This window comes from Mugil cephalus, chromosome 4, assembly GCF_022458985.1.
Source record: "Mugil cephalus isolate CIBA_MC_2020 chromosome 4, CIBA_Mcephalus_1.1, whole genome shotgun sequence".
NCBI lineage: Eukaryota > Metazoa > Chordata > Actinopteri > Mugiliformes > Mugilidae > Mugil > Mugil cephalus.
This window is the reverse complement of record NC_061773.1, coordinates 28472466-28490806: the sequence shown is the minus strand read 5'-3', so window position 1 is coordinate 28490806 and position 18341 is coordinate 28472466. Positions and strand designations below refer to the sequence as shown.

General features: G+C 40.2%; 3 protein-coding genes across 3 annotated transcripts; all 3 read left to right on the top strand.

Moving 5' to 3' along the window:
- The first annotated feature begins 750 nt into the window (after positions 1 to 750).
- Positions 751 to 3005, top strand: si:dkey-56d12.4 (uncharacterized protein LOC799220 homolog). The gene is made up of 2 exons (XM_047583331.1): positions 751 to 1331; positions 1865 to 3005. The coding sequence occupies exons 1-2, from the start codon at positions 959 to 961 to the stop codon at positions 2890 to 2892; spliced, it is 1401 nt and encodes a 466-aa protein (XP_047439287.1). The 5' UTR covers positions 751 to 958; the 3' UTR covers positions 2893 to 3005.
- A 1114-nt stretch (positions 3006 to 4119) lies between these two features.
- Positions 4120 to 8760, top strand: ift52 (intraflagellar transport 52 homolog (Chlamydomonas)). The gene is made up of 14 exons (XM_047583213.1): positions 4120 to 4228; positions 4612 to 4773; positions 5173 to 5260; positions 5720 to 5849; positions 5963 to 6038; positions 6150 to 6221; positions 6332 to 6458; positions 6550 to 6633; positions 7390 to 7458; positions 7561 to 7715; positions 7813 to 7900; positions 8023 to 8131; positions 8221 to 8363; positions 8458 to 8760. Exons 2-14 carry the CDS (start codon positions 4655 to 4657, stop codon positions 8497 to 8499), a joined length of 1302 nt encoding a protein of 433 aa, XP_047439169.1. The 5' UTR covers positions 4120 to 4228; positions 4612 to 4654; the 3' UTR covers positions 8500 to 8760.
- Positions 8761 to 10620: 1860 nt separating this feature from the next.
- On the top strand, positions 10621 to 17617 carry mybl2b (v-myb avian myeloblastosis viral oncogene homolog-like 2b). The gene is made up of 15 exons (XM_047581855.1): positions 10621 to 10912; positions 11663 to 11759; positions 11835 to 11906; positions 11993 to 12085; positions 12585 to 12805; positions 12885 to 13017; positions 13109 to 13168; positions 13273 to 13479; positions 13884 to 14156; positions 14240 to 14382; positions 14594 to 14693; positions 14791 to 14901; positions 16216 to 16332; positions 16440 to 16571; positions 16671 to 17617. Exons 1-15 carry the CDS (start codon positions 10893 to 10895, stop codon positions 16797 to 16799), a joined length of 1908 nt encoding a protein of 635 aa, XP_047437811.1. The 5' UTR covers positions 10621 to 10892; the 3' UTR covers positions 16800 to 17617.
- The last annotated feature ends 724 nt before the right edge of the window (positions 17618 to 18341 follow it).

Genomic DNA, 18341 nt, shown 5'->3' with positions numbered 1-18341 from the left:
TGCGAAATTGACACTTTAAAGACCAACACTCCGACGCTACTACGTTAGCTTAGCATCGTCAAATAGCCATTTCGGAGCGTGGAGTAAAAAACAAACAAAAATCAAAACATAACTTTAAGCGTTTAAGTATGAAACTTGAAAACGGGGTTTAAACCGTTTAACGCAATTATTTAATTAGATAATAATGTATATTTAACTACTTTACTAGGCCGCTCTGCAGAAATGTTCCGGGAGAAATGAAGGTGGAAATAGGAAAGATTTCTCTTTATAGGGATGAGAATAAGGTCACACAGGATTAAATTCTACTTTACATACGTTATGTGACAGAATCAAGATGGAAAATGTGACAGTCGCAAAGAAAGTATAGAACATGTAACGTTATGAAGTATAAAAAAAGGAAAGAATTAAACTAAAAAGGAAAACAGAAAGTGAGAAAATTAGTGTCGAGGCCTTGTTTAGAGGATCGGATCACCAGATATGTTCTGGAACTTTTTGAAAGAAACAGGAATAGATTAAAGGATGTGAGATTTATTTAGGTGCGTTTGCGTGTATATCGGTATGTTTTATACTGAACGATTTATTAGATTGTAAACCACTGCAGTCATCACCACAGACCACAGGGTGGCGCTTACGCACTGTTATAGTTTTCTACCGCGGTACAATACAAAGACGTAGAAGAAGAAGAAGAAGAGGGGGAGAAGAAGAAGAAGAAGAAGAAGAAGAAGAAGAAGAAGAAGAAGAAGAAGAAGAAGAGGGAACAGGAAGAAGAAGAAGAAGAAGAAGTCTATGGGAGGGAGCCGAGTTGCCTGTGGGGAATTCTGCCGTGACGTAATTCTACTTCCGCTTGCCGGTTTGATGTTTCCCGTGTTCCACTGGTTCTGATGCTGCGAGCTGATCGAAACTAACCGAGGAAAAGCTGACCGACCCCAGTTTCCTTTATTTATTTATTTTAAAAGAAATGACCTCAGGTTCAACTTGTTCCGTTGCAGACTGCCACAACAATTCCAAGAAACTGAAAAATTTATCGGAAACCGTTTGTCTTAAGCACCAGAAACTACGCCGAGAATGCCCGTGCCCTGCGCCCTACGCCCTGCACTCCATGCCGAGGAAGGAGCAGCGAAAGCTGGCGTGGCTCGCGGCTTTAAAGCTAAAACATCCTCCGAAGAGAGTGTATGTTTGCTCCTACCACTTCGTCGACAAACATCCGACAGAACTGCACCCCGATCCGGAACTTTATCTGGGTTATTACCGACCTCCTCCTCCTGCGAAGAGGCCAATGCTCGTCCCCCCAAAGTTCACCCAGACGGATGAAAACGTCGAGAATGGGCCTCGTAAGTTAAATTTAAGTTACTCTGTGTCATGCAAATGTTTGAGACACAGTCTATATATATAGATTTATTTATATTGTGTGTGGCTATAAAGCAGAGACCTGAGAATTTACCTTTAAATGATTCACAGTATTGACGTTACAGGTCTTAATCTCATATAAACTTGCTTTAAAAATGTAAAATTTACACAAATGGATCAGCATTAATATAATATTATCACACATATATATATATATTACTTCTGGTCCACTATATCTCATATATACATATGACTTTTTACTCCACTAAAGTTATTTGACCTCTTTAAGGAACCTGTCAGATTAAGATTATCAATAGAAAACATGTGTTACCTGGTAAATTATGAGGTACTGTTGTAGACTACGATACCCAGCAGCACATGCTAAAGTAAAGTAGCGTAAAAATAATAAAATTCAGCTGTAACTTTAAAGTAAAGCCGAGTGACATGTTGACTTTTCTGCAGTGTTTACTGTCCTACCATCTAACTTTTTAAGCCACGCTCTTTTTATGTTCATCAGACTGCACATCGGGTTTGACTTCACCTGCCTCAGACCAGATCGGACCAGCATCTCAAGTCCTGCACAGTCCCCCTGACCTACAGAAGTGCTCGGTCCAGACACAGTGGGAAGACCTTGCACTACAGGATCATGATTACTGCGAGACGGACTATAGCCACGACGTGCAGGATGAGATTGGCTACTTCACGCTTCAAAATGATGCAGACGCTTTGCTCTACATCGGCATAGCCTTAAAAACATTTAACACGCTTGTGTCAACACTGGAAGGACATGCCAATAATTCACTTCCACTGCCGGTGAAAGATCAAGTTCTCATGACACTTATGAAATTAAAGACCAATCAGGTCGTCGGCCATCTGAGCAGACGGTTTCATACTTCACAGAGCATGGCTAGCAAGATCATCTCATACTGGATTGACAAACTGGATGAAGTTTTGCGACCTCTAATTCCATGGCTTCCCAGAGAAACCATTCGTGCAACCATGCCTGCAGTATTTAAGGGGAACTTCCCTAACGTAACATGTCTTCTAGACTTCAGCGAAAGCCTTTTACAAAAACCCGAAAACCTTAATTCCAGACGGGAATCACACAGCCATTATTATTCACATAACACAGTGAAATACCTGGTAGCTGTTGCCCCGTGCGGACTGATTATGTTTGTTTCTGCCGCGTATGGGGGGCGATGTAGTAACAAATTCATCACCAGGGACTCGAGAATATTGGACTACTTGGTGCCTGGAGATGAGGTTGTGGCAGATGGAGGCTTTACCATAAAAGATTTGCTGTTGGAGAGAAAGGTGAAGTTGGTGCTGCCTTCTTTTACAAAGGAGCTTGGGCAGCTACCTGAGGAACAGGTGACAAACACTGGACCGACTGCAAACGTAGTATTTCACGTGAGAAGAGCAGTTGGACGTTTGAAAGATTACAAAATACTTTCACAGGTTGTCCCGATCACCATGACTCCTAAAATAGATAAGATCCTGAGAATCTGTGCAGCTATGGTGAACTTAGGAGGATCTCATTCGTGATTTAAACCAATATGACGTTGAATCATGAGTGGACCCTACAAACAGGGCTATGAGGACTGAACACACACTATACTGTATACGGCTATCGAATAAAATGGCGTCATAATATTCAACTATTGTGCCTGTCTTTGTGTTTTATGCAGTGTTTTTGAGAAAAATAAATGATAATGTGGGTATCCACAGGGTCTTAAAAAGTCTAAAATCCAATAATTTGAATTTAAGACCTTAAAATGTCTAAAATTCTCTTAATGTCTTAAATATGATTTTGAAATGTATAAACTTCAGTCTCGCTTTTAAATGTTTTTGGGAATGCTGTGTGTGTGCCACAGTGTGTTAGAGCGGAGCATAGCAGCATCACTTGAGTTTCCTTTGGCCAAGTTGTGCTAATACAACACTTTCTAATTAGTAAGTTACTAACAAGCTAACAGGCTAACTGCTCAGACTGAATATTATCCTCAACATTATAAGCTTGTTGCCGTACAGTAACACTAGTTATGCATTTAAAGCTGTGGTTGTTAGCAGCGCTGTGACTAAAGGAGCAGCTAATCAGTTAATGTTTTGTATAAGATGAGTAAATACCAATTCAACAATTTGTAGCAAAAGAGAGGCTTCTTTTATTTTTAAGTTAGATTAAGCATTTTGTATTTCAATGTGAAAGAACTGTGAATAAATTCATAGATTTTGCAAGTAATTCCTTTCTGCCAGTATGGATGTGAAATGGGTCTTAAATTGTATTTATTATGGTCTTAAAAAAGTCTTAAATTTGACTTGTTGAAACCTGCAGATACCCAGTGAAAAATTGATGCATGTTCTGTTTCACAGGCTGCCATTAGCTGTTCATTTCACTATACAGCACGCAATGAATCCTTGAAATAGTCTGTCTTTTTATTTAGATATAGCTTTGAGTTTTCTTTTGAGCCGACAGGTGTAATGAAGAAACATGCTCACTGGGTGTCCAGATCAGAAGCATATCAGAATTTAAACCTGTGCTAAACATTGTAAGCTGTGGGTGCATGTAACATCCCATGCAGACAGTTTTCTAGCAGCTGCATCTCTCCATGGACTAGTTCGATATCACTGCATTTCTGAATAAGTTGATCAGTGAGTGAGAGATGGGTCGACACAGGACATTTTATTTCTAGAAGCACACATGCACACACAGACTTGGCCAATAAAGTATAATCTGACCTTTTGGAGGCACCTGACCATGAAGCGACATGTGATGATGTCAGATCTCTGCTCTCTGATGCCTCCTAGCGGCTCAGGCGGGAAATGTCACCTAGTGACGAGAGTTGCCATAGAGACGAGGAGGACACAGGCCTTAATCGACAAACCTGTAAGTTACGATTCAGATGGAGCTGGTTTATAATGATGCATATGTTTTATTGGCCTATGGTTTAATCAGATTATTTGAAAACAAATATTATTAAAGGGAAGCAGCGACTAAAACTACCTAAAGTTATGATAGCTAGCGGTTAGCTACATGGCTAGCTCAGATTCCCAGGTTTAGATGCGCTTTGCTAAAAGCAAACTCGTTGTTCTCGCACACTGCTACAACATCTAGGCATTAATATTAGGTAAATATCCACGGGAATGTCAGTCTCAGCTGGTGGGGGAAAAAAAAAACGTGCGTACTTTATAGCGAGCAAATATGAAGTAGTACGAAGAGAGTAAGCAAACAGCGTCTAACCCGAACTACAAATGTTTTTGTTTTGTTAGGATGCATGTGAAATCCAGCTTTGGTGAGTGAACCTAGTAGAGAATGGAGAAAGAACAGCACAATACTGTGGTGTTCAATGCTTCAAAGCGAGAGCTGTTTACTACGAGCAGTGGATACAAACACGTACAGAAGAGGCTACGAGCTCAATGGAGAATACAAAGGTACGTTCGCTTTTTCTGGGATTAGCATTTTGTTGTCGTGTTTTAACGTGTACACAGAGAAAAAAACATTATTCATTGTAATATTCATGTCTTTACATTTTCCTAGTTATACCATGCTAAACTGTTGCCTATCAGGGGTGATTATGCGACGTACGGTGGGTGATTTACGGCAGATGTGGCAACCATAGCAACAGTTAATTAATTAATTAGAAGAGCAGCCACGATATTAACTGACAGGAGAAGTAAATATCATTGACCGTCTTGTGACAATTCAATGTCCTGCTGGGAAACTTTTGGACCTGATATTCTTTCATGTGGATGTTACTTAGACATGTACAGTGTCCTTTATGTCCCTTTTTGTGATTTTGAGATCATCTCAGTATCTAAATATACATTTAGCATGAAGGATGAGCTGTCTCTGGAGAAGATGAAGGGAGTGAAGTTGTGGATAACCACCGGCCCAAGAGAGAAGTTCACAGCATCAGAGGTGACATAATATCATTTCTAAGCAATATAATGTTACAGAAACTTTTGCCAACCAGTCTGAACTCACTCATCACTGTTTATTTATATATTATTTATATACAAACAACATTGCCACAGACAACTGAGAAAATGTGATTTATATAAGAACTTCTAGCTTCCGTTAATTTGCCTTCTTTGTCCCTGACCAGGCTTTTATATTATTATTTAAATACAATAAGACAATTACAACAGTACAGTAAAGCTATTTGCACACTGCACAAAACAAAGATTAAAAGTCAAAATATTTGACCGGCTGATGATAAAGTCAAATAATTTATGTTCACATGTCTCCTGTTGCTTAAGCTTTATTGTAAGATATTTGTTTTGTGGCAAGTGTGTGTGTGTGTGTGTGTATACGTAATGCTGCTTTGAAATGTCTGCAGACGAGTGTTTTCACACCGTTGTTCTCGTTTTCTTTCAGCTGGAGGTGCTGAAGCACTACCTGGACGGAGGAGGAAACATCCTGGTGATGCTTGGTGAAGGAGGAGAAATGAAATATGACACAAACATCAATTTTCTCCTGGAGGAGTTTGGAATCATGATCAACAACGGTGCGTGTTGATGTTTGTTGACGTCCATCTGTTTATCTGCTGCAAGTTTTTATTTTTATTGCACTTATTTTTAACCTCGTGGTGTTTGTCTTTTTTAATTATTTGTGCTACAGATGCTGTTGTGAGGAATGTGTATTATAAGTACTTCCATCCGAAGGAGGCCCTTGTTTCCAATGGTGTATTGAACAGGTTCGTTGTTACATCACGTTATTTTTCCTCATACACACTCATACTAGCATGTACATATCAGCATTTATTTGTAAAACCTCTTCTAAAGTCACAATTGTCTTTCTCATTTAGAGAAATCAGTCGTGCAGCTGGAAAAGTCGTCACAGGAATTATTGAAGATGAAAATGTTGGAAACAATGCACAGTAAATGATTTGGTTTTTTTTTAATGTCATCTACATCAAGTGTTGGATTTACAAGTTGACTTTAAGAGCTGTTTTAGAATTATATATATTTTTTTAATTTATTTCTACAGGGCTCTCACATTTGTGTACCCATATGGTGCCACGCTGAGCGTGATGAAGCCGGCTGTGGCCGTCCTGTCCACCGGTTCAGTCTGCTTCCCCCTCAACAGGCCCGTCCTGGCCTTCTATCAGGGAAAGGTCAGAGGCTTTAACCTCCTCACTCATTTCCCCGACACCTGCATAATGTTCCTGTCTGATGATGCTGAAATGTGTCTCGTATCTTGTGAAGGAGTCGGGCAAACTGGCGGTTTTGGGTTCCTGCCACATGTTCAGCGATCAATACATAGAAAAGGAAGAGAACAGTAAAATCATGGTGAGTTTAGGTCGAACTTTTGACTGTGAAGTTTGATCCTGTGGAATCTGTCCGGACATGATAAAACCTGAGTGGACTAAACAGTATCCAGCTTTAAGTACTAGTGATGTTCAATACCACCAATTTCCAATCCGATACTGAGTAAAATCCAGGCTGGTATCGGCGATACTGATCCAATACCTCGTATTCTGTGTTGTGGTTTAACCCGAGGTGTTTCACAAGGTTTGTTTGTTAATGTTTTTGTTACTTTCCACTGTGTTACTGTGTTACATCACCTCCAATGACTGAAGTATCGATGTTTCGATTTGAGAATCAATTTTACAGCATAAAGACCTGGTATCGGGAAGTATCCTCACATCGCTATTAAGTACCTGTATTTAAATTCTGACAGTGAAATGCGTCTTGAGCAAACCACTTGAGATGCAATCACAGTTTTTGTGTCTGTATGCAAATAAGCAGAAGATCGAAACAGCTGATGTCTCTTCTGGATACGTCTGTTTAGAGTTGATGTGTGGCAATATGTTAAGGCGTTATTTACCTCTGCCATGATGGAAAAGGGTCTCAGTGAACAGGTGCATTTGCCCTTCACAGATGATTAGTCAAGATGTAGTTTATTTCTGAATGAATGAGGAAAAACTCAGTCAGTGAATGTGGGATGCACGTGTTTTCATGTGTTCTCCTTATTCACACTTAAACCTGGACACCTGCAACCAGGTAATGTGACACGTGTTAATACCGGGTCTCATTTCATTTCAGGACGTTGTGCTCCAGTGGCTCATGACTGATAATATTCAGCTGAATCAGATTGATGCAGAAGACCCAGAGGTGAGTTAGTGTAGTTTACGCGACAGGAGAATCGGCTTTTAGTTGAGGCCTCATCCATATATATATATATATATATATTTATTTTTCTTCCTTCTTCTCCAGATCACAGATTACACCATGTTACCAGACACAGGGTGTTTATCAGAGCAGCTCAGAGTTTGTTTACAGGAGGGCGATGAAAACCCCAGAGACTTCACGTCCCTCTTCGATATGTCTTTATTCAATTTGTCAACAGACACTTTACCCCAAGTCATCAGGTGAGAATGGAAAAAAAAAAAAAATGCATCAGTTAATTCTTATCCCTAATCACGGTCATTTTTCCTTCATGGTTCAAACTTTTGTTTTTTTTTGCAGCGCTTACAAGCAGCTTAACGTCAAAGATGAACCTCTTCAGCTCATCACGCCACAGTTTGAGACGCCTCTGCCTCAACTTCAACCTGCTGTGAGCTGTTTATTTTTACCTCAAACACGGTTCATTTCTGGTCTCATGTGCAACTTAAATATTAAACCAGGCATTTTGTTTAAAGCTGCAGAAGTTTAAACCGAGGATGGTTTGTCTTTCAGGTCTTTCCGCCGGCCTTGAACGATTTGCCTCCACCCATGCTGGACCTGTTTGATCTGGATGAAACGTTTTCGTCGGAGAAAGTTCGCCTCGCACAGCTCACGAATAAATGTGAGTCCATGTTTGTTTGGTTACTTTTAAAAGTACATTCCAAGGTACTTTAATTAAAAAAAAAAAATAAACGCTGGTTCCTTTTACAGGTACGGACGACGATCTCGAGTTCTACGTGCGGAAATGTGGCGAAATCCTGGGGGTGACTCCCAAGCTGGGAGAGCAGAGGGATGCCATGCACATCCTGGAGCACATTTTCTTTCAAGTTGTGGAGTTCAAGAAACTCAATCAGGTGAGAAAAAAATAAATGAAACAATTCTCCTACAAGTGAGTGTAATATGCACTGAAGGCGTCACCTAATAAAACGCTTTCTCACCTATTTTCAGGAGCATGACATCGACACAGAGGCACGATTCACGCCATTGTGAGAGGATTCAAGGAAAACATCTTTTCAATGTTTGCTAATTTTAGTACGTCTTTGTAAAGAAGGGGCTGTGCTGCTTGTGGACGACAGCATCAGAACGGTACCGTGGCGTTTAGAAAACTGCAGAGCTAAATATTTTAACTTTTTATATATTTGTATGAATATTATTGTAAAAAAATTGTATACCAAAACCAATAAAGTTTTCCATACTTTATTTAAATATTCAAACCTTTAAAAACAAATAAAAAATGAAGACGTATCTTGATGAAGTCTTGCGTCGCTCCTGTGGAACCAAAGCAAATTTAAAACAAGCTCAGACATGAGTTTAACACCAAGTACAAAGCAATCAATACAAATAAATCTCACCATTGCAATTTCCACCTTCTTCTTCTTCTTCTTCTAAAATCCACTTGTGATCTATCCTTGACTCATGGTGAGTGCAGAAGCAGACGATCTCTGTAAACGTGCTTCTTCCAAACCCTTTTAAGTGTATATTCTCGGTCGTGATCAGGGAGAAACTTCAGCCAGCGACCGCTGAGGTTTGGGACTTTGCTCCAGAGCGCTGGACTCCACGTAGAACCTCGGGCTGCCGCTCTCCGATTTAATCAGAGACACGTCCCATAGCATCTGCGAGCCTGTGAGGTCACCGTACGACTGGTCGAAACCAGCGGACGTTTTGGGCTTTGGAAGCAGCATGTGAGGAGTGGAGGACTTCCCCAGCAAAGGTACGTTCAGATGACAACCGCCAGACTCCTGAGTGCTCACGCCGTTCAGCGAAAACCCCCGACAGGGAGAAATGGTGTCGGAGGACAGGCAGAGAGAAGCCAGGATGGACACCCTGGTGTCGTGTCCTTCGGCTGTTTTGTCATTCAGGACGCTGGACGTGGACAGTTGTTCCAGCGACGAGGCCGACAGCAAACTCTGCTCCTCAAAAAACTTTCTGTCGAGCTCAGACGGAGACGAGAACTCGAAGCTTTTCATATCTGAAAGGTACAGCGTTAAATGAGACTGTGAATCAAATCTGTTCATTCACATCTCAGATTATCACCTTTATTGTTTTTACCTTTAGGAACAAATGCTTTCTCCATTGTTTCCATTGAGCCAGTGATTGCAAACTGTGCAGCAGGTGGGTTTTAAGCTGCTGGAGCTTCTGGTTAATTGACTCACCTGGAGGCCGAGCAGTTCATCAAGGAGAGGAGGTTCATGCCAATATTTATTTATTAATATGTAAAATGATTTAAACTACAATAATTGCCTGTTTTATTTCTATGTTTACCAGAGTTTACTTTAAATATTTCTAGAAATGGTATAGACACAAGAATTTTGAATGGATATTACTTAAAAATATTTAAAAAATGATAATGTCACAAATAAATGAAGCCAGGCTCAGACATCAACTGCTTGTTATGGATGATGTTATGAATATTTTTCTTTTCTCTCCACTAATTCATCCATTTAATAGTATGAAAATACTAAACACAATCGCCCTGTTTTGTCCAAGTGGAAAACACAAACACACTTAGTTTATAATGATATAAGAAGAAGCATCTTTAGCCATTTTAAATATTATTTTGCTTATATGGTCAGCTTGCTGCAGAGAAATTAAGTAATTAATGACAAATTGATCTCAAATTGTTGGATTATACCTTGTCAACACGGTTTTCTAATTCATTTTTCAATAAAAAAAAAGAATATATTCATTTTGCTTGTTACTTTTTTATTTTCCTCATTTTAACATAATATAAAATTGACAAAAAATAAAAACACAGTAAGATATAAGAACGAATGAAGTAAAATCCAAGATAAAAATATAGAATGAAATATAACATAAAACACTCAAAATAAAAATAATAATAACAAAGCAAATAAATAAAACAGGAAAATATAAAACTGTAAAATAAGTAATAAAATAACTTTAGGACTATGACACTATGAGCCTACGTTTAATAAATAATATACATATTATTTTAGTCGTATATACAGTGTAGTACTATATACAATTCACTAATATAATTAAATAATATAGTGTTGGTAGCCATTACCCAGTAGGTCTAAGTACCGCCTCTTTTATTTTGAAGGTCCCACTGGAACCCCCCAGTCTTCTTACGCGCACATCTAATGCGCATCTACGTCACTGTGCGGCGTCTACGATTGAGAAGGGCGCGAGATAGAAATCCGAGGAGCGCGGATCTCCAGAGAGGCTCATCATTTCCCCCAGAAACAGCCCCAAAAACACGACGAACCTCCACCGCCACGACGGTCCACGCCGCGGAGACACTAACCAGGCGGGATACGACCACACACCAACATATATTAACTCAAAGGATACGTGCATATGACGTGCAAAGGCGACAGGGAACTCACCGTCTGACTGTAAACAACCAGAAACAGAGGGAAATGTCCTGGTGGCCGCGCGGGTAACATGATTATTTTTTTCCTATACGTATATATTAATTAAATATAGCATTGGTATGTTTTCTTATTTTATTTTACCACGAGTGCATTTAATGTGACTATTTAACTTTTCGGCCTTTAAAGGCACTCGTTTGGGCTTGAATTAGCATTTTCCCCCTGGACTCACTCCTCGTACCGCCGCCCTTTTCCGGACACGATACGCAGGTTTCAGGGTCTTTTTTTTTTTATTGCAGCTGCCCTATGTGTTGACTCAGTTAAATAAATCATGCAGTGACCCTTAGAGCTTTGCTTTTAGTTGATAATGTCTGTAGGATATCTATATAGGCCACCAAGCGCCATGTTGGACACCCACTCCTTCCCCTGGATCTTTTACACACCTGTCTTCCGTTGTTATTTCTTATTATTTATTATTCATACTGTGCAACAACATGTAAATATACAATCCTTGTGACACCTGTTTACACTTCCCCTGTCTGCACTTTATCCCTGCAGCCATTTTTACGTCTTCTATGGACACTTTGGAAAGTTTTGTCGTGATTTGCACACCAGGTTGTTCACATAAAGTTTTCTGCATCTGAGTCTGAATGTTAAACCCTCAAAATAAACCAGATAATCAGGTTGAGCTCAGCTGCAAGCCCCATAAAGGCGGGTCAGCGGTTCCTGCGTTGCCCTGATCAGTCAGTCAGTCGTGTTCATGGTCATTACCATCATCATCATCATCATCATCATCATCACGGCTGTTTGTTTCTCAGTGAGGACGGAGAGGAGGCCGCGCATCAAGACACGGACTCTGATGTGGCCGAGCCGAAGGACGGTGGGAAAGTGAAGGTGAAATGGACACAAGAGGAGGTGAGTCTCTTACCTGCGTATTCTGAATGTCTTTGGCTCTATTTGGCTCTTTTCTTTAATTATTTCTGTTTACAGGACGACAAGCTGAAGGCACTGGTTCAGAAACTTGGACCTAATGACTGGAAGTCTGTAGCCAACTATATACCAGTGAGTCTGAACTACTTTAAGCCTCTTTGGCTGTTTCATGCCATCAGAAACCAGACTGATTGAAGCTATTTGTCTTTTCTTCATAGAATCACACTGAGCACCAGTGTCAGCACCGCTGGTTTAAAGTTTTGGATCCAGAATTGGTTAAAGGACCTTGGACCAAAGAAGAGGATGAGAAGGTTTGAGCTTGTTAGACTTGTTAGAAGTTTAGTTGCACTGAAACAATAATAATAATAATACAGACCATTGCACCTGATCCCAGCCTCCCCCTTAATCCATATTTTGTATTGCTTCCTTCTGATCACTGCTACAGGTCAATAAACTGGGAAAAAAAAGTTAAATTCATCAAAAGTTTCATTCCGAATGCAATAACACAACTGAACAAATCACTGAAGAGTCTGTAATATGTTAGTTGCATATGTGTGGTGGTGGGATTGTTGTCTTGATGTTACGGGAGGATACATGACATATGATGCATGTTTTTATTTTTGTGAATGATGTGTTGTATTCTTCCTGTGAAGGGAATAAAAAGCCACTCTTAAAAACCACCATTAAAAAGAAGTATACATGTAAGATAGCTTAAAAAATAAAATACATTAGTACAAGCAAAAAACAGTAATATATCCAGTGTAATTGGTGAATACAAGTTGTATTTAAGTGCTCTCTGATTTCCCCCAGGTTATAGAGCTCGTTAACCTGTACGGCAACAAACAGTGGGCGACAGTGGCCAAGCATCTCAAAGGCCGACTGGGGAAGCAGTGCAGGGAGCGCTGGCACAACCACCTCAATCCCAGCGTCAAGAAGTCGTCGTGGACGGCCGAGGAGGACCTCGTCATCTACAAGGCGCACCGCCTGCTCGGGAACCGCTGGGCCGAGATCGCGAAGCTGCTTCCTGGAAGGTAAAAAAATAAACCTCTTCATCTATGATGAGCTGTGTGTGTGTTTGTGTCTTTTAACGCATTCATTATCTGCTCACAGGACAGACAACGCCGTGAAGAATCACTGGAATTCAACTATCAAGCGCAAGTTGGAGATGGGCTTCTACAAGGGGGAGGTGTTGAGGCCAAACGAGCTCGAAGAGCTGCTGGCTCGCGTTAATAAGGATGCTCAGGTACAGGCCGTCGTTTCACGATGTTCCTCCTGAAGACAGTTGCAGTGTTTCAACTTTGTAAAATTTTATGAAAAACTTTCTGATTACACAGATCCCCAGCAGCTCTCAAGATGTTCTAACCAAGGACTCGGAGCAGAAACCCCAGATTTCAGTGAGAAACTAATCATTCACTTGAGAGTATCTCGAAATTGGCTATAAATAAATTTTTCTGTACTACACAACAGCTGTCATCAACCAGTTTTTTTTGTCAACCAGTTGCCAGATGCATCTGCCTCTACTAAACCTGGCCCCAGTGAAGCGGGGCCGTCAAAGTCGACCTCTTCTCCAAAGGACAATTTAAGTCCCAAGTCTGATGCGGACGTCACGGGTGATATGAGCTGTACCAGCTGGGTGGTGGACAGCTCCGGGTTTCTCTCCCCTACTGGACCAGCACTGAAGGAAGTGCTGGACATGGTGAATGGGGTAAATATCAGCAGTGCATGAAGCTTTACTACATGAAAACCCTGCGTCCTCATACGGGGACATTATTTTTTAGGTTTGTGTTAGCTCATTCTGCTTTATTTAGATCTGTTGTCCCCATAAGTGGACGCCTTTATTTGCCATTTAGTGCTGGATGTTGGGTTTAAACATGATGCTCAAAGATGATGTTTAGTTTTCATAATTCCTTGGAGAAATTAACACATTACAAATAAAAGCTTGGGTCTCAGGAAGTTAATTATATCAATTAAAACTCCTTTTAAGCCCGTTTATATGTTTTTATGTATTGAGTTTATTTCCAGTTTATTATATGTTTACAGGGATTTGTAGCTAATTTGCACCAGATGTACAACGGACTAATAAATTGTCTCCTCCTCTTCCTTTCTAAGGACATTGACGGCTGGTGCAACCTCACAGCCTTCGACCTGCCCGAGGACAGTCCCAGTCCGGAGCGTCACCAGTTTCGCCTGGAGGGCAGCGCCTTGCAGGAGCTGAGCAAAGGCAGCAAAGGGGAGCTCATCCCCATCTCTCCTGGAGGCGTCACGCCGCCCTCCATCCTGAACCGCAAAAGCCGGAGACGCATCGCCTTGTCTCCGGACACTAATAACTCCATGACTCCCAAGAGCACCCCTGTTAAAATCTTGCCCTTTTCTCCATCCCAAGTAAGAGCTGCCTCCCCCGTGATAATACGCCGCCGGCCGGTGCCGACCTGGAGTCGTCCGCTGATTAATGTGTGTTGTTGCAGTTCCTCAACATGTGGACGTCGCAGGACACTCACGACCTGGAGAACCCGTCGCTCACGTCCACTCCGGTCTGCAGCCAGAAAGCCATCGTTACCACCCCTCTACAGCGGGACAAGACGCCCCTCACTCAGAAGGAAAACTCGGTGTAAGTGGTCATTAAAGAAAGGGGAAATAAAATCCACAGATTTTATTTTTAGTCCTTTAATCTCCTCTCATTTTAATGGTTTACTCCAAGGACAATAAAAACACAGAGTAGGCATCTCTAGTAGCAGCTTACACCAGGTTTATGTTATTAGCCTTAATTCATTAGCAGCTTAAATGTGTTCTCTGCTCAATGTAACATTGTTTTCCTACAGATTTGTTACACCCAACTACAAGTCAGAGCTCTGTACGACTCCACGAACTCCGACGCCGTTCAAAAACGCCATGGAGAAGTACGGTCCACTGCAGCCGCTGGTCAGCATTTTTTTCCGTATCGTCTCTTAAAACCCTCATCTTTCTGTTTTTTTAAACCTTTTAATTAACAGCCATTATTTCTGCTGCGTTCACTCAGCCTCAGTCTCCGAACCTCGAAGACGACATAAACGAGGTGATCCTGAGAGAAACGGGGATCGACTTGGTCGTTGTACGTTCAACTCCACCGGAGCAAAGGCGCAAAACTGCGGTAACTAAAAGTCAATTTGATTCTTCAGCTCCTTTTAGGCAACTTTTTCTTTCTTAGAGGCAGCAGAGATAAGAGATTTTCAGCGTTTGATGAGAAGTTTGTGAATTGTATTGATAAATGTGCAGGTACCATTTCTGTTTCTCCCTGAGTCGACTCTTTATTCCATGTGAAAAAGAAGCATTTAACCAAGAAATACCAAGTTTTTAGTACAAAGACAGACTGACAGGAAAATTATCTATTTTTTTTAAGCTTTTATTTAACCTATTGAGCTAAATATAGATTTTTACAAGAGAGACGAGACCAAGCAAGAGTTGCATCACATAGAAATGTTCAGGTAAAACATTTGCACACAAACGGGAATCAAGTCAAACTTGAGATACTGAGTTTTGCAGTTTGAGATCAGAGTAACAGGCAGATTAGACGTCTGCGTTAATGAATGAATGAATCTTAAGTTGGCTACTGAGAATAAATGTAACTACGCGTCACCGTGACGACTTTGGCAACATTTTGGTGAAAGTTTCAGTCGCCTTTGTTGAAAGTGAAGCAGGAAGTAGAACAAAGCTGAGCTAGGCTACCGTGCTAGGCTACATGCTAGGCTACGTGCTAGGCTACGTGCGTAGGCTCTAAAATAACCTAAAGTTGTTCCATGTAGCAGGAAGACACAAAAAAACACAAAAGCCGGCTTTCCCACTTCAGTTCATAAGGTTCCTTATGAGATTACACAGTTTATTGTCTGGTGAGCAAATGCTGAGCCAGAAGAAGTGAGTTAATTAAGTTAATAAAAAGTTCTTTTTATTAATTTAGTCAACAGAGACCGCCATTAGCTGAGAATCACAAAATCCCTGAGCTCTGGAAACGTGTTGCATTGTTTTGAGCAAATAAACAGCAATTCATTAATTAACGGCTACTCGTTAACGTCCCTTCAGTTCTTTTAAATGCTTATAAATTAGTGTGTAATGCAGTCTAGCGTTGGCATGCGTACTAATACAAGCACAGGTTAAAGTATATAAACCGAGTTGTTTATAGAATATAGTTTATATCTTGGAGGGTAACTGCTTCGTTTTGGTATCTCCACACTACATCGCGTTTGCAGAGTCACGTCCTTGGACTTATGCTGCATAGTGACAGTCTTCCTTCACACAACCAGCTTTGTTCATTCACTCCCGCGACACAAATATTTCTCGGCTTCAACTGTCACCGCCGTACAAGAATGACATGTTTCAGCTTCCACACATGCTCAGCTCAGCGCTTACACATTATTCCCGTTCAAGGTATTTACGCAGAAACCTGTTTGTTTCTTATCATTCATCACAGCATCGCCCTCCTATGAAGAAGGTGCGTAAATCCTTAGCCCTGGACGTCGTGGACTGCCAGGGGCTGCCCACGTCCAAACGCAAGTTCTTAAAGACCGAAGCCAAGCACAGCGTCATGGTAACGTCGCGTCTAAATGTGACATTTAATGCTGACACTCTGGTGACTGGACTTAAATCAACCCTAAATCGACTTTTCTTCCCTCTTTTTTTTTTGTTTGACTACAGGAAGAACCCGTGTTAGTTTCACTTAACTCCTCTTCACTTTGTAGCAAGCGACATGAGAACATTTTGGATCAGGGCTTCCTCTTGGGACCTAGTGACAGCGCCATATTTCCCAGCACGGTTCCTCCAGTTCCTGTAAGTTCACTCTTTAAAAAGAAAAAACGCAGGTGAATAACACAGTCAGTAGTCGACTCTCTTTTCTACTTTAACCTGAGTCTGTTTTTCTCTTTGCAGATGTCTAAAGAATGGGAGAAGGTCGTTTGTGGACAAACGAAAGACCAGCTCATAATGACGGAGAAAGCTCGTCGCTACCTCCGCTCCCTGAAATCCCACGCTCCCAACCGGGCTCTGATTCTGTCCTGAAAAATCTCTCCCTCTCTTCTTTACGTCAACGTGTTACACTTACTCAGCTTAACATTGCAGTTGCCCCCTTTTGCTTTTTTTTCCCCCACCAAAGTGTAAATTGTGGAGGGGTGTGAAAGGTTATGTGTGGGGTTCACGCAGTGTTTCAACAAGTCATCAACCATCGGAATATTGATAGTGTGTAGCTGCGTCGCTCATTTGCGAGAGAGAATGTGTTTTTAGATTTGCTCTCACAGTCGTGATGTTGCATTGTTGTAGGTTGTTGCTTCTGTGTGTATGAAAAGAACAATGAATGTAAAAAAACAAAAAGAAAAGAATCAAGGCTGTACTTTTGCTGTCACTGTTGAGACATGCTTTTAAATGACTTAATGTGTCTGTGATATAACTTTCTTTTTCTTTTTAAGCGGTGAACTCGCTCAGATTGAACTTCCACATCGAAGGTGTAGCTCCAGTGTTGAAGGAAGATTCTAGGAAAATGTTTGGGATCTATTTATAATAGACATCTCCGTGTATATTAAAAGTTAGCTCCCCACACTGGGGAGTGATGGGGGGACATTTGCTGAATAATTTACTGATAAAATGTGTCAAATAATCATGAGAGCAACTTGCTACTTGTGACGGATACAACTGGATAGTTTTATTCTGCAATAGTCAGGTAGCTGAGAAGTAGTTAATGCTTAAAATAAAAAATTATACTGAACATTAATGGCAATGGTATAATGTTATTGGCACTGTTTGTACATATTTAGTGTTGTATGTTTTCACTTAATCATACAACGGATTATTACAGAATTTAATAAAAACAATATGTCCAATAAGTATTTGCTTCCAGAGTGTGTCATAGTAATAAATCCCAATCTTCTAACACAAACACAGTGTGTCGGAACAATTAAAACCGCAGCTTGATGAAACTGTTATGAAATTGATTCCTACAAGTAATATTACAATTGTATTTTATATTTAAATTATCCATATGCAATTAAATATATATATTTTGTACTGAATTCTGAACTTAAAGTTTTGTAGAGGGGACACGAGCGAAGAGATTTATTTTTTAGTGAGACTGTGACCTTTATCATTTATCAAATTAATGAATTATAGTTTATATAATTTATTAATTTTATTCATGCTGCTATAAGAAAACAATTACTGTACTGTGATGCATGAAATCCAACACTTTCCAAACATTGTAGAATTTATTTTATTAATTTATAAACGTCTACTCAGTCAGACTTTACTGATCCACAAGGGAAATTACTTGGAGCATAGTTGCACGAATAATGATAATAATAATAACGCTAGTAAAAGGAAAAAGTAATCTGTAAGACAATCTGATTTAACAATAATATAATAATAAATAATGATATAATAAATACATATAATATTATAAGCAAGATTTGCATATGTACAAATCTATGAGAAATACACCAGGTAAAATAAAATATGTAAGTATAAATGTAAAACTGGGAAATAAAATAACGTAAAATATGTACTGTAAATTTAAAAGTAATAATAATAAAAATAATAATAATAATAATAATT

Coding starts and splice junctions, on each gene's coding strand:
- si:dkey-56d12.4 (XM_047583331.1), top strand. CDS start 959: ATGACCTCAGGTTCAACTTGTTCCGTTGCAGACTGCCACAACAATTCC. Junction 1,332..1,864: donor AAACGTCGAGAATGGGCCTC/GTAAGTTAAATT, acceptor TATGTTCATCAG/ACTGCACATCGGGTTTGACT.
- ift52 (XM_047583213.1), top strand. CDS start 4,655: ATGGAGAAAGAACAGCACAATACTGTGGTGTTCAATGCTTCAAAGCGA. Junction 6,634..7,389: donor AAGAGAACAGTAAAATCATG/GTGAGTTTAGGT, acceptor ATTTCATTTCAG/GACGTTGTGCTCCAGTGGCT. Junction 8,364..8,457: donor AGTTCAAGAAACTCAATCAG/GTGAGAAAAAAA, acceptor ACCTATTTTCAG/GAGCATGACATCGACACAGA.
- mybl2b (XM_047581855.1), top strand. CDS start 10,893: ATGTCCTGGTGGCCGCGCGG. Junction 12,086..12,584: donor CCAAAGAAGAGGATGAGAAG/GTTTGAGCTTGT, acceptor GATTTCCCCCAG/GTTATAGAGCTCGTTAACCT. Junction 16,572..16,670: donor GCACGGTTCCTCCAGTTCCT/GTAAGTTCACTC, acceptor TTCTCTTTGCAG/ATGTCTAAAGAATGGGAGAA.